Source organism: Otolemur garnettii, unplaced genomic scaffold, assembly GCF_000181295.1.
Source record: "Otolemur garnettii isolate 467f Iridium unplaced genomic scaffold, OtoGar3 scaffold00213, whole genome shotgun sequence".
Lineage (NCBI taxonomy): Eukaryota > Metazoa > Chordata > Mammalia > Primates > Galagidae > Otolemur > Otolemur garnettii.
The window spans coordinates 140,271-154,130 of record NW_003852608.1 but is presented as its reverse complement, the minus strand read 5'-3'; the positions used below and the strand labels follow the sequence as shown (position 1 = coordinate 154,130).

The 13,860-nt window shown below is 39.6% G+C and overlaps 1 protein-coding gene across 1 annotated transcript in view; it reads left to right on the top strand.

Annotated features, from left to right (window-relative positions):
- The window catches only part of LPIN2 (lipin 2), a 60,575-nt gene that overhangs the window by 13,139 nt on the left and 33,576 nt on the right, over positions 1 to 13,860 (top strand). The window contains exons 2-3 of the mRNA XM_003801612.3: positions 5,713 to 5,913; positions 13,076 to 13,171. Coding sequence (XP_003801660.2) covers positions 5,713 to 5,913; positions 13,076 to 13,171 — 297 coding nt within the window. The remainder of the gene's footprint in view (positions 1 to 5,712; positions 5,914 to 13,075; positions 13,172 to 13,860) is intronic.

The following is a 13,860-nucleotide window of genomic DNA, read 5'->3' as shown; positions in this document are numbered from 1 at the left end:
GCGCCTTAGCCGGTTGAGCTATAGGCGCCGAGCCTTGATGCTTAGGAAAGATTCTAAGCTAATCTTTAAGCTTTTGGTGAAATGAATCTTAAAAGCTACCCAATTATTCTAGTATCTTCTTTTCACCTTAAAATATTTGATAAGGAATATCTGATAGTGGGCAATATTGAATTTCATGCATGAAGGACTATTTGGCCTGTTGAATTTTATGTGTGAAGGGCCATTTGGCCTCTAATAGGGTAGTTGCTATATTGTCTGTTGATTTTGTTTTTCTGTTTTGTAGTGATCAGTAAGTACTTCTTTGTCTTAGAAGCTCTGAACATTTAATCCAGCCCGTAGGGCAGGTACCTAATGGCACACTGTATCTTGTGTACACTGTGTATCAGTCAGGCTGTGTCTGAGCCCTTGTGTCTGGTTTGGGTATCTTGTTTAAAGAAAGACAGAGACAATTCTCTAGTTTGTCATAAAAGCAAAAGTAAACCTAGTCATTTCAGATATTTTAAGGAGCCAGAGTGCACAGTCCAGACCAGATGAGACCTAGTTGTAGCTGTACAGTAGTAAATTCTTCAGTGTGTAGCAGTGTCTTTTAGAAGAGGGCACCACTGTTTGTTGTGATGTAGTGATACTCATTCTAGTGGACATGACAACGAGAGCTGTCTGATACTGTAATGAACTGTGTGAAGTGGGAAGTCTCTGTCAACTAGAAGTTTAAAGAAGTATAGCCTGTGATGTTAAAGAAGATGCTTGTCTTAGCCAGGCTGCTGTAACAAAGTACCGTAGATGGTATTTGACTTAAAGAAATGTGGCTCAATCAACAGACATTTATTTTTCATGATACCAGGAAGTCCAGGATCAAAGTGCAGGCAGGGTCAAAGTGCAGCCCCTTTCCTGGCTTGCAGACTTCTTGCTGTATCTTCCTATGGAAAGGAGAGGGAGAGAGAGCGTGGCTTTGGTCTCTTTCTCTTTTTATGAAGACATTAATCTATCAAATGGAGGCTTCACCCTATGGCCTCATCTAAACCTAATTACTTGCCAAAGGCCCCACCTCCAAATGTCATCACATTGGAGGTTAAGGCTTCGACATAAGAATTTGAGAGGAGGGTGGCCATAAATATTCAGTTTATAACAACTTAGCCTTTCTCAGCCTCAATTCTAAAAATAGAAATAATACTTTTAAGGTTCTGAGATGATAACATATAAGCTTTAGAATTTGAAACATGTAAGTTTCAGAAATTGAAACATAGTAATCTCTCAAAGTTGCTGCTGATGTGATTATTACCATATTTCACAGATCCGCCAGAAGCATTTTTGATGTGTTAAAAGACTGGGCTGGATGAACGCTCCCAGTTCCAGTAAGCAGTAACATCTTACAATTTTTGTTGATCTGCGTCAAGATAGGGATGGTGCTCCATGAACATCCTTCAGTTCCACATTTTGCTTTCTGTGTGGGCATCTCCAGGTCAGCCCGCCTTTCTGATTTATGTATTCAGTCTTTGCCTTGTCTCTGTATTTTTGTTTGTTTCTGTATCCCTCTTTCTTGATCTTTGTAAACGCTCCATTCTTTCCTTTTCTGTTCCCTCACCTTTCACTGTAAAGTATGATGAATAGTTTACAGTGCACATTGTTTTACTATATTTTTTAATCTTTTACTTCAGATGCTAATTGTGGGAGTTCCACCTGTTGTGTGACTACGGTTACTTGATGACATGCATTTTCCGCTCTTGGTTCAGAGTTAGTTTGGCTTTCATAAGCATTGACCAGAACAGGCCTGTCTTTGTTCATTTTAGGCTTTCTTATGGCTGGTGTGGGCTGGTATGTAGGAATAAACTACTCTGGTGCTAGATTCTGTTTAAAGAGGAAGCTGTTTAACAGCCCCTGGTGCATCTGATGGTCAACTGCTTTTCCTCCAGCTTTGTTGGGGTGACCCTCTGGCAGGTTGCTGCTCATCAGTCCCAGGGTGCAGGACGTGCTAAGGCTCCAGGCCTCACTTCACTTTGTTTTCCCAGACTCCATAGTTTAAATGGAATTTTTATATATCTGCCACAAGAAAACCAATCATTTGGCAGCCTGTATTTTTCTACATTTAGCAACTGGCACTTATACAATAGATTTTCATGTGTAACAACAGTGTGCATCCTTTAACCATGGCAGTTAAAATCATCCTTGAATAGCTAATAGTTACACTTAATTATGGATTTTATGGTCTAGTTGATGTTAAGCTTATTACACAGTTGTGTTTTTAAGAGTTATTTGTGGCTGAATGTAGATGCTTGAAAGATATCATGTTTTAGTTTTACTTAAGAAAGAGCCTACACAGTTAATTATGTATTTTTTTTATTTGTAAGAAAATGTTTTAACATTGCCATCATTGGTCAAGCAGCAATATAAAAATTGACTTCTTGGATGACATGTAATGTGTGTGCCATTATAGCCAAAAAGCCTGTCATGAATATGTATTACTTAGAGAATTTGAAATTTCTCATGAACCATTCTAGGTTGCCAAGAATTAACTACTTGGTAAAAGAGGGCAAAAAGATGAAATACCTAAGGCTGGATTTGCTTTTATTTTATTTCTATTTTTAGAGACTTTCTTGACATACAAAAATAATACACTGTGACCCTGGAGATAAGGATGTCTAGATTAGTCGCCATGCTTTCTTATGAAACAAAATTCAGTGAGGTCCACGTGGTGAATCAGGGTTTGAAAAGGTATTCAGCATCATTAGCCATTGGGGGAATGCAAATTACAATTGATACCACTATACTCCTCTTGTCCTGGCTAAATAAATGATTACTGTGGCGAGGATGTGAAATAACTGGATCTTGCACACACTGCCTTACATTATTGGTGGGAACATAAAATAATGTTACAGCAACTCTGGAAAACAGTTCTGGCAATTTCCAAAAAAACTGAGCATGCAATTTCTGTGCAACCTAGCAGTTTCATACTTGGCCATTTATCTCAATGAAATGAAAATTTCATTTTCACACAAAAACCTGGACATGAATTACAATATTCACTTAGAATAATGACTTTATTTATAAAGGCCAAAAATAGCTCAGCTCCCCCTCAGCAGGTGACTGAGTAGACAAACAATAGTATATCTGTACCCTGGACTACTGCTCAGCAATAAAAAGGAACAGACTGTTGTCAGAAAAACCTGGATGAATCTCTGGAGAAATATGCTGAGGGTATAAAAGGCAACTCCAAAAGGTTATGTACAATATGTTCCTACTCATATAATTTTCTCTTAAAATGACAAAAAATTTAAAAAGTAATTTTACATTGATTATATGTTCAAATACATTTTATACATAGTAGATAACATATTAAAATAACAAAATACTGAAGTGGAGAGCAGATAAGTGGTTGCTGGAGAGATTCAGGAGGGAGGGAAAAGGAGGGTGGTGGGAGGGAACTCAGTGTGGCTGTAGAAGGCAGCAAAAGGGATCGTTGTGATAATGAAAATGTCCAGAATCTTGGCTGGGCATGGTGGCTAACGCTTATAATCCTAGCACTATGGGAGGCTAAGGCAGGTGGATTGCCTGTGCTCACAGGTTTGAGACCAGCCTGAGCAAGAGGGAGACCTCATCTAAAAATAGCTGGATGTTGTGGAGGGTGCCTATAGTCCCTGCTACTTGTGAGGCTTAGACAAGAGAATCGTTAGAGCCCAAGAGTTTGAGATTGCTGTGAGCTATGACATCATAGCACTCTACTGAGGGCGGTAAAGTGAGACTGTCTCAAAAAAGAGAAGAAAAATGTCTTAAATCTTAACTAATCAGTGTCGATAGCCTGATTGGGAAACTAATGCAACATCACAATCAGGGAACCTGGATAAAGGATCCGTGAAAACTAGCTGCATTATTTCTTAGAATTGCGTGTCAGTCTACAGTGATCTGAAAATAGAAAAGTTAATTGTTTTAAATGTTGAATATTCTGATGAAACACTGTTTTTACCCCACATGTTTCTTATTTTTTAGTCTTGTTATTATTGATTTATTTGATGATTATTTTATTCACTCAAAAAATAATTACTGATTGCTGGATATGCACTTCATTTGGCCTAGCTATCAAGATGAAATCACTCATTCTAAAACCCAAATCATTGCCAGATTGTAATTGTTTCCACCTTATTTTGTTATTTAGTGGTAAGTTTTGCAGCTAGTTTACGTAGCTCACAGTGGAGCTCTCCTGCAGGTGCATTTTGGGGCCTTGGTAACATTAGCTTTAAATATTTAAAAAAATTTTCCAGGGCAAAATTATTATGGTTGTGCTTCATGGTCTAGAACTGAGGAACTTTGATTACACATTTGTCTGTAGGAATAGAAAGGATTTTTGAGTCAAATCAGGGCTCTGCTGGGGCACTCACTTGGCTATGGAGAGTTCAGTGAGGTTCTGTGTGGCACAAGGCCTGCCAGACCCCTGAGTTTTCCCAAGGGCATGGTGTTCTTTTTCCCAGTTCTGCTTTGGACTTGCCTAGCAACATAGAATGTCCTCTCTGGAACTTTGAGCTCAAGGCAGCACCAAAGGTGGGTTCAGAGAGTCACTTGAGCTTATTGCAGTGGCTCTCAACCTTTCTAATGCCAAATGGCCCTTTAATACAGTTCTTCAACCCACAGGTTGAGAACTGCTGGCTTACAGTGAATAGCGTGGAGAACAGTCTGTCAGTTGCGTGTGTTTGGGGGACAGCCTCTGAACTAGCCTGAGCAGTGGAGGGTCTCCTGTTAGGTCTCTATTACTCTGGTCGCAGAAGAATGGCTTTCACTGAATTGTACTTTGATATAATATTAAGGGGGTGTCTTAACAAGTGAAATGTGGAGGTGTATTCAGTAGCTGGAAGTGAAATCTGACAACGCTAGGGTAAAGGGGTTTTTTGTTGTTGTTTTGTTTTTAAATTAGAAGAGGATAGGACCATGGAGATGAAGCCAACTTTGGCTTCAGCTGCAGCCTTCCCCCTCTGTCATAGACCTCTTATAGGCCCTGACAATCCTGATTTTAATAGTGAATTGAGGTTGAGGAACCTTTTCTGTGCTTTAAACTTGGTGGATCATGAATATATGCTCCAACTAGTTGTAGAGACATTGAAGGGATTTTCCTTAGAAGTAATGTTATCAATGGGCTAGGACCACTCACCAGAGTTTATTTAATCTAGCCTGTATCTGAATAGTGATAGCTTAGATCACGGGTCAGTGCAGAATGCATCTCTCACTCACTACATTATTCCTGTTGTAAAGTGAATTTCCAGTTTCTCCTCGGGGTGGACTTTGGGGCTATCTTCATTAGTTTTTATCTGTGTGGCTGCTGTGGCCGGAGGAGATGCAGCAGTCCCAGGCTCTAGACAATCTTGGGCAGGGGGCAATATTGGTCAGCGTTCTGGTGATTCTGTGCTGGTCCTGAACTTTAGAGGAAAATCCCTAATGGCAGTTGGCACTATCCCTGATGTGAGAAAGGAAAGGGAACTTCTTGTGCCTCAGGCTCTGGTTGGAACAGCCTCTTGGATAAAAGGACAGTCTGGGATTGTCCATGCATGGAAATGTGTAGAAACTGTGATAGCATAGGACTCTGGGGTTAAAAATTAGCAAAGGTAATGACAGGAAATCTGGTCTACAAATGAGCAATGAATTTTTGGTCACTACTTTTATTTCTTTGTCATTGTTGGTAGATCCACACATTCAGTGTTAACATCTCATATGATTTTTTTTTCCTTGTAGTCTCAAACCATGAATTATGTGGGACAGCTGGCGGGGCAGGTGATTGTCACTGTGAAGGAGCTCTACAAGGGCATTAACCAGGCCACCCTCTCTGGGTGTATTGATGTCATCGTGGTGCAGCAGCAGGATGGCACCTATCAGTGTTCACCTTTCCACGTTCGGTTTGGGAAGCTGGGAGTCCTGAGATCCAAAGAGAAAGTGGTGAGTGCAGTGCGTTGTCTTTCCTTAGGAGGGGGAAAGTTACACAGTGCCAGTGAGGACGTGCTTACTGTGAGCTCTCTGGGCCCCTCTCCTTTTTTTTAAAGAAACCCTACATGATGTTGAAGACAATGTTGCTTTTGAAGTTGCTTCTAAATTAACAAAGCCCTGTGACAGGGAGATTCTGCAAGGGAAAAAGAAACCGAAAATTATTATAATTCTACATGTTACAACTCAGAAGACCAAAATAGAAGCTAGAGTTGTAAGTGGGAAAGTTAGACATAGTTAGAAAAAAAAATTTCCTATACCTTATATAGTAGTTAAGAAGTTTTTTTTTAAGAGACAGTCTTATTTTGTCTCCCTCAGTTTCACAGTTGCGGTATCACAGCTCACAGCATCCTCTAGCTCTTGGGATCAGGCAATTATCATCCCTCAGCCTCCTGCATAGCTGGGACTATAGGTGTCTGCCACAATGCCTGGCTATTTTTTTGTTGCAGTTTGGCTGGGGCTGGGTTCGACCCTGCCACCCTTGGTATATGGGGCTGGCGCCCTACCTGCTGAGCAACAGGCACCACCCAGTATTTAAGAATTTTAACTGGAATAGGTTGATGTAATCAAGAATACGTTAAATTTCCATAAAGGAAATTAATGAAGCTGTAAAATATTATTTGTAATCTGAATTATTATTGATACCAGGACTTCTCCCCAAATCTCCCTGAAATGCAAACCCACAGACACATAGGCTGCTTGACTTTTATTCAGGAAGAATGTATTTGTGTTGGTTGTTTTTGTTTTTTTTTTTATATCACCCTCGGTAGACTACTGTGGCATCACAGCTCACAGCAACCTCCAACTCTTGGGCTTAGGCGATTCTCTTGCCTCAGCTTCCCCAGCAGCTGGGACTATAGGCACCTGCCACGATGCCCAGCTATTTTTTGTTGCAGTTTGGCCGGGGCTGGGTTCAAACCTGCCACGCTCAGTGTATGGGGCCAGCGACCTACCCACTGAACCACAGGCACTGCCCAATATATGCCCATATATTTTCTTTTTTTAATATTCTCTTTCAGGTATGGAGTAGTTAGGTTTGCTAGTATATCTGATGTCAATCAAGTTAGAAAACTGAGCTAGTGATAAAATTTTGCTGGTATCTAGTATAGTTTTCTTTCTACCCTTACCCTATGGTATCTACCTCTATAATGTAGAGAGGTTTTATAATGTAGAGAGGTTTTGTCAAGTTTTTATTTATTTTTATTTTTTTTAAGGCAGAGTCTCTCTCTCTACCCTGGGTAAAGTACTGTGGTGTCATCCCTCAACAGCAGCCTCAAACTCCTAGGCTTGAGCAGTCCTCTTGCCTCAGCCTCCTGAGTAGTGGGGACTATAGGCACCCACCACAGCTCCTGGCTAGCTTTTCTGTTTTTTAGTAGAAACAGGGTCTACCTGTCTTGAACTCCTAACCTCAGGTAGTCTACCCACCTCGGCCTGCCAGAGTTTTGTCAAGATTTTTAAGCATGACAGAAGATCCTCACCATTTTCTGGCATGGACTTAAAAGTATGTGTTAGAGGACTGTGCCAGTCTAACATATATTTTCAGATTTTTGCTATTTTATGTAGTTTATATTCTCTAAATAGAAATTTGCTTCTGTGTAATTAAGTATATTATTTTGAGGGGAAAGAAAAAGGATTTCACAAAACTAGATATTCTTTGCTTTCCCCTTCCATGAAAAATTCTCATTTCTACTGTGTGTTACAGAATCAGTTTCCACTGGAGAGCCACACTGCACAGTGGCAGGGTTTCTGTGGGCTGGCCTCTGTTCAGAGTCACCCTTTAGAAAGTGAAAGAAAGCGGTTGCATTTTGTTTAGAAACTTTCCATTGCAAAAGTGTTGTTTAGCCACAGTTTAGAGTCTCTGGAATTTTTTCTTTCTTTCCAGAAATACTAATAGTGCTTTCAGACTGGATCTGTTTGGGGTTTTTTTTGGGGGGGGGAGGGGAGAATCAGCAGCAAACTGTTTATGCAGTGAAATTTCTCGTTAATTGTGTAAGAATCTATCTCTAAAATTGTTTCTGACGCTTTTTTGTTGGTTAGTTTTTTGGCTGGCATCTTTTTGATCAGCACTTTGGGTCAGTCCTCTGGCCTTTTAAAATGGAACCTGCAGGCAGATGTATACAAGCACTTAAGCCATCTGTAAATGGTGACTGAGCAGATAAAACAACTTTTTCTGGCGGTGCCTGTTGCTCAGTGGGAAGGGCGCCGGCCACAGACACTCAGGCTGGTGGGTTCAAACCCGGCCCAGGCCTGCTGAAACAACAATGACAACTGCTGCAACAACAACAACAAAAATAGCTGGGCATTTGTGGCAGGCACCTGTAGTCCCAGCTACTTGAGAGGCTGAGGCAAGAGAATCATTAAAGCCCAAGAGTTTGAGGTTACTGTGAGCTGCGATGCCATGGCATTCTACCAAGGGTGACAGTTTGAGACTGTCTCAAAACAAAAAACTTTTTCTGCATGCTATGTGTTTCTGATTTAAGAAGTGATATAATTTTGTACAGAGCCTCACAATTAATTGTGTTAAATATCTTGTCAAACCCTTGAATTTTTAATGGGAGTATATCCATGAGACATAGGAATTGAGAAATTTTTACCCTCTCCTTCCTCCTTTGATATTCCAGAAACCCCAAATATATGTTTGGAAGGCAGTTAGGCCTTTTGATTTACGGAAACACAGCTTTCCTGTGATGGTAAAACTGATACCATGTGCTTTGAGATAGTGCTGGCAATTTGCATTAACTATTTGTTTTACTTTGAATCAGTTTTGGGTTAGGCAGTGCTGGTCATTGATTTTTTTTTTTTTTTTTAAAGACAGAGTCTCACTTCGTCACCCTTGGTATCACAGCTCACAGCAACCTCAAACTCTTGGGGTCAAGTGATCTTTTGCCTTGGCCTCCTAAGTAGCTGGGACTGCAGGTGCCCACCACAACACCCAGCTATTTTTAGAGCTAGTGTCTCACTCTTGCTCAGGCAGTCCACCTGCCTCGGCCTCTCAGAGTGTTAGGATTACAGGCATGAGCTACCATGCCCAGCCATGGTCATTGATTTTTAAACTTTGAAACCTTACTTGAAACAAATTTTCAATATATACTTATGAAGTGGACTTGAAATCATGTCCAACCTAAAACCCCTGTGTGAAGAGATGCAATATAATAATTTTCCCACTCCCATTGATAAGTTCTTGCTTGATGGAATGCTAGTACTCTGAGTACATTTCATAACTCAAGAATTTAAATTTAGAAGGTAAACCTATTATACTTTGTTTTTAAATATTAATTTTTGTTCATATTTACCAGAGTTACATAGCCCAGTGTATTAGAACTGTTTTCATTGCTGATAACAGAAATCCACCTCCCACTAGCTTAGGCAGAAAAACTTGCATAGGTAGAGTCCAGAGGTATTTGTTTTAGTCAGGGCTGTATTAAGAGGCTCTAAAGCAGTGATTCTCAACCTTCGTAGTGCCGCGGCCCTTTAATACAGTTCCTGTGGGTCACAACCCACAGGTTGAGAACTGCTGCTCTAAAGGAATTATCAGAACTCTTTCTCCATCTCAGTTCTACTTCTGTTTGTGTGGGTTCCCTCTAAAGTTGAATTACCAATACCGCCAGGCGCACTTTCCATTAATCAGCCCCAGTGGAAAGAGCTTCTTACAGAAGTTTTCTACAGAAGTCCCAATATTTTAGTCTACCCGTCTGTTACTGTAGGTAGGGATGGAACATATTGACGGGCTTGGCTTGCATAGCAGCCCCACCTTGACTCCCTGAAGCTACACTTGAAATTCAGGTTAAGTATCACTTATCTGAAATGCTTGGGACCAGAAGTGTTTTGGAGTGCATATTTTTTCTTTGGAAATATTAGTATTATACTTAACTGATTAAGCATCCCAAATCAAAAAATTCAAAATCTGAAGTACTCCATGAGCATTTCCTTTGAGTGTTATGTCAGTACTCAAAAAAATGTTGATTTTAGATTTTGGATATTTGGATTTGGGATGTTCAACCTGTATGTGGTCTGAAATAGAGGATGACTTAATCCCCAAAAGACAGACCCAAAGAAGGGCAAACCAAATCAAGTGTCTAACATCCAGTATTTCTCACAGTACTGATTCCGTTTCAACATCTTACTCATGTTGAGCAAGACTGAGCCACAATATAGGAAGTGTAACTGTATGAAAATGAGTGGTTATTTTGAAAGCTAGTTTACTAGAATTTAATGCATCAAAATGAATGTCCTCTTTAAAATGATTAATCACTTTGGGAAGTATTTATTCCAGCTTGGTACTGTTTCTCTAAAGAACTCATGGCATATTCTTTTAAATATATTACATATTGGCACAGCTTGAGGTTAGATTTAAATTTTGGAAAGACCAAATTCTATTCAAAGTCAAATCAAGAGAATAAAGTAGTCATTTTGAATAATATCATACTTGATCTCTAAAAGTAAAGATGGTAACGTGTTAATTTTTCTAAGATGAACAGTTTAGATTCTGAGTTTGCATCTTAAAGAAGCATTATTCTATTTTCCCAGCTACATTGGATAAATTATAACCGCCTAAAATGAAAATCTTGAAGAATACTAGTTTGTATCTTTTTTATTAAATATAAAATACTAAATAGTTTGTATTTAATTTAACCTAAACAAAGACTCTAACCTAAACAACTAAATCAACAGAGATGATTATTTTAATTATTTCCTGTGTCTAACTTCTAGTTGAATAAGTAAAATATTTTTGTTAAATTTTGATATTTTTATTTTTGAGACAGTCTTACTCTGTCACATTGGGTAGAATGTCATAGTGTCGTCATAGCTCACAACACCTCAAACTCTTGGGTTCAAGCAATCCTTTCGCTTCTGCCTCCCAAGTAGCTGGGACTTACAGGCACCCACCATGATGCCTGCCTGGTTTATATTTTTTTTCAGTAGGGATGGGCTCTCAATCTTGCTCAGGCTGATCTTGAGTAATCCACCCACCTCAGCCTCCCAGAGTGCTAAGATTATAGGCATGAGCTACTATGCCTAGCCGTAAATTAAATAGTTCAATTAAGTCATCCTAAAAAACTTAAAATGTGGGATTATGGGGCGGCGCCTGTGGCTCAGAGAGTAGGGCACCAGCCCCATAAACTGCAGATGGTGGATTCAAACCTGGCCCTGGCCAAAATAAATAAATAAATAAAATGTGGAATTATGGAGCTAATTTAGTTTTTCCTTATCTCCTGGCTTAAATAGCCTAGAAACAAAAACTGTTTCAGTTTTCACATAACTTTTTAAGTTGGTGAACATTATTTATATGGTTATTGAAGAAATTGCTATTGTTGTAGCTACTTCAGAAATTTTGACTTCAGAGATGCTAAAGTGATTTATACCAGCCTGAGTTTCTCTGCAGTAAATATTTGGAGTCATATAAAATATTAAGGAAGGCTGAGTGGAAAATGGTTAGGGTTAATGTTTGTCTTGTGGAAACTGATCTATGTAGCAATTTTATTTAAAAAGTAGAAGTAAAGGCATTTTTTGTAATTGTTTTATTAACATTTCTTAAATGGGATAGAATTTTTTTAACTTGTTACTCTGTATTTATTAATTGCTCATTTAACATGTTTGTACCCATAAAATCATTTCCACCAGTAAAAGGAGCATTTTATAGTCCTGTCATCTTAGTCTTTCCCACTCTGTGACAGTTCCAAATGGTGATTTTTCTGTTTCTATTCTTTCTTTTTTTGTTTTTGGCTGGGACTGGGTTTGAACCCACCACCTCCAGCATATGGGGCCGGTGCCCTACCCATTAGAGCCACAGGCACTTCCCTGTTTCTATCCATTTATTAATGGAAATTCTGTCTTATCAAGAACTGTTTCTTCTATTAATTATTCAATCATTTATTAATTTTATAATATGAGTTATCCCTCATCCATTTTTTTTAAATTTCAGATGAATCTGAGGGTATAAATGTTTAGGTTACTTTATTTTCATTTCTAAGGTAAAGTTCAGGTTGTAGTTGAGCCCTTCACCCAGGGAGCTTGCTGAACACATCAAGCACGTTAGGTGAGATCCTGCCAATCGCCTTCCTTCCTCCCTCCTCTCCTGTCACTAGACTATAGTGGTGTTAATTCTTTTGTGTAGTTGTTTAGAAGTTTATATATTGGTTTCATGTTAGTATTGAGTACATTGTTGCTCACATTGTCTCAGTTCGGCTGTAATACAGTGTAGCTCCTCAAGTTGAGTCCCATTGTAATGCTCCCATCACTTTTTGAGCACTTCTTTCTTTCTGCAACAATAAATAAGGTATTCAGAACAAGCTGCTTTTAATTATTTTACTTCTATCATAACTCCACTTTACGGTAGATTCATACTTCACTTCTTGTTTTTTTGTTACATTTATTTCTTTCCCAGTTTCCTCATTCAATTTTCCATTTTTATTTAGGTCATGCTTTGCTCAGGCTAGTCTCAAACTCCTGAGCGCAAGTGATCTTCCTGCCTCAGCCTTCCAGAGTACTAGGATTATAGGCATGTGTCACTGTACCTGGCCCCATTTGTCCATTTTTATAAAATATGTTACATGGGTTCGTCACTGGGAGATGAGGAAGCCACATAACTACGTGCTTTGTTGTCTGTGTCTCAACTGAATGATAGATAACACAGTGACTAGTCAGTAATAGACTTTGAGGAAGTGCTGTGATTGATCACTGATGGGTACAGCATCTGCTGTTGACGTAGTGTTGTGTTCGATCTGTGGAGGAGTGAAGCTCAAGGGTCACCTACTGAGGTTATGGAAACTTGGATGTGTCTGAACTGCATGAGGTGAGGCCTGCTTGCACTGTAACTTGGAAAATTTACAAATGCTTGACAATGAAGTTAAAGCCTCTGTTTTTCATCATTTGAGAAATTAATCCAAACCTTTTCTATCTTGTAAAATAGGTGGTTAAAACATTTTCTTTCAATCCCTGGTTATCTATCCCTTTTCTCTACCAGGTCCTTTTGGTTTTTAGGGGTGGAATGAATTCAGGTAGCAGTTTTTCTTTGGGGCTGAAGCTTAATACCAAGTTTGGCTTAAAAATGCAGAATTTATTTAGCTTAGCTTGAAGGAAAGACTGAATGCCAAATCACATTTGTTTCTCCTCTTAGATTGATATAGAAATCAATGGCAATGCAGTGGATCTTCACATGAAGTTGGGTGACAATGGAGAAGCTTTCTTTGTGGAGGAGACTGAAGAGGAATATGTAAGTTTTCATGGGTTACACCCTCCTTACACATGGTGCTCAGGCTTCCTGTGTGTGTCCCAAACAGGAATGTTGTTGCTGGCTAGATAATCTTTTAAGATTCAGATTGAAGGCTCAGCGCCTGTGGCTCAAGTGACTAAGGCGCCAGCCACATACACCTAAGGTGGCAGGTTCGAATCCAGCCTGGGCCTGCCAAACAACAATGACAACTGCAACCAAAAAAGAGCCGGGCATTGTGGCAGGCGCCTGTGGTCCCAGCTACTTGGGAGGCTGAGGCAGGAGACTCGCTTGAGCCTAGGAGTTGGAGGTTGCTGTGAGCTGTGATGCCACTGCACTCTACCCAGGGGGCAGCTTGAGGCTCTGTTTCCAAAAAAAAAAAAAAAACTCAGATTGAAGAACTAAGCTGTCAAAACGGAGCTGGAGGGATAAGGAACTTTTCTTTATACCCAGTTGCAGGAGGCGGGGAGCATACAGAAAATCTTTGCACTTGTTCCTTTTATAAGGGGAGGCACATTTCTAGCTTTAATAAGCTTTCTTATTGAGTCTCCATTATGGTTCACACCTTGATTTGAGTACATTTGGTTCCGTCTAAGTAATGACGGCTTATCTCTTCCTGGCTGTGTGTTTATACACGTGTGACCTTTAAACTTGAAAATCATGTTTATCATTTTGGTGGGGATGTTACATCC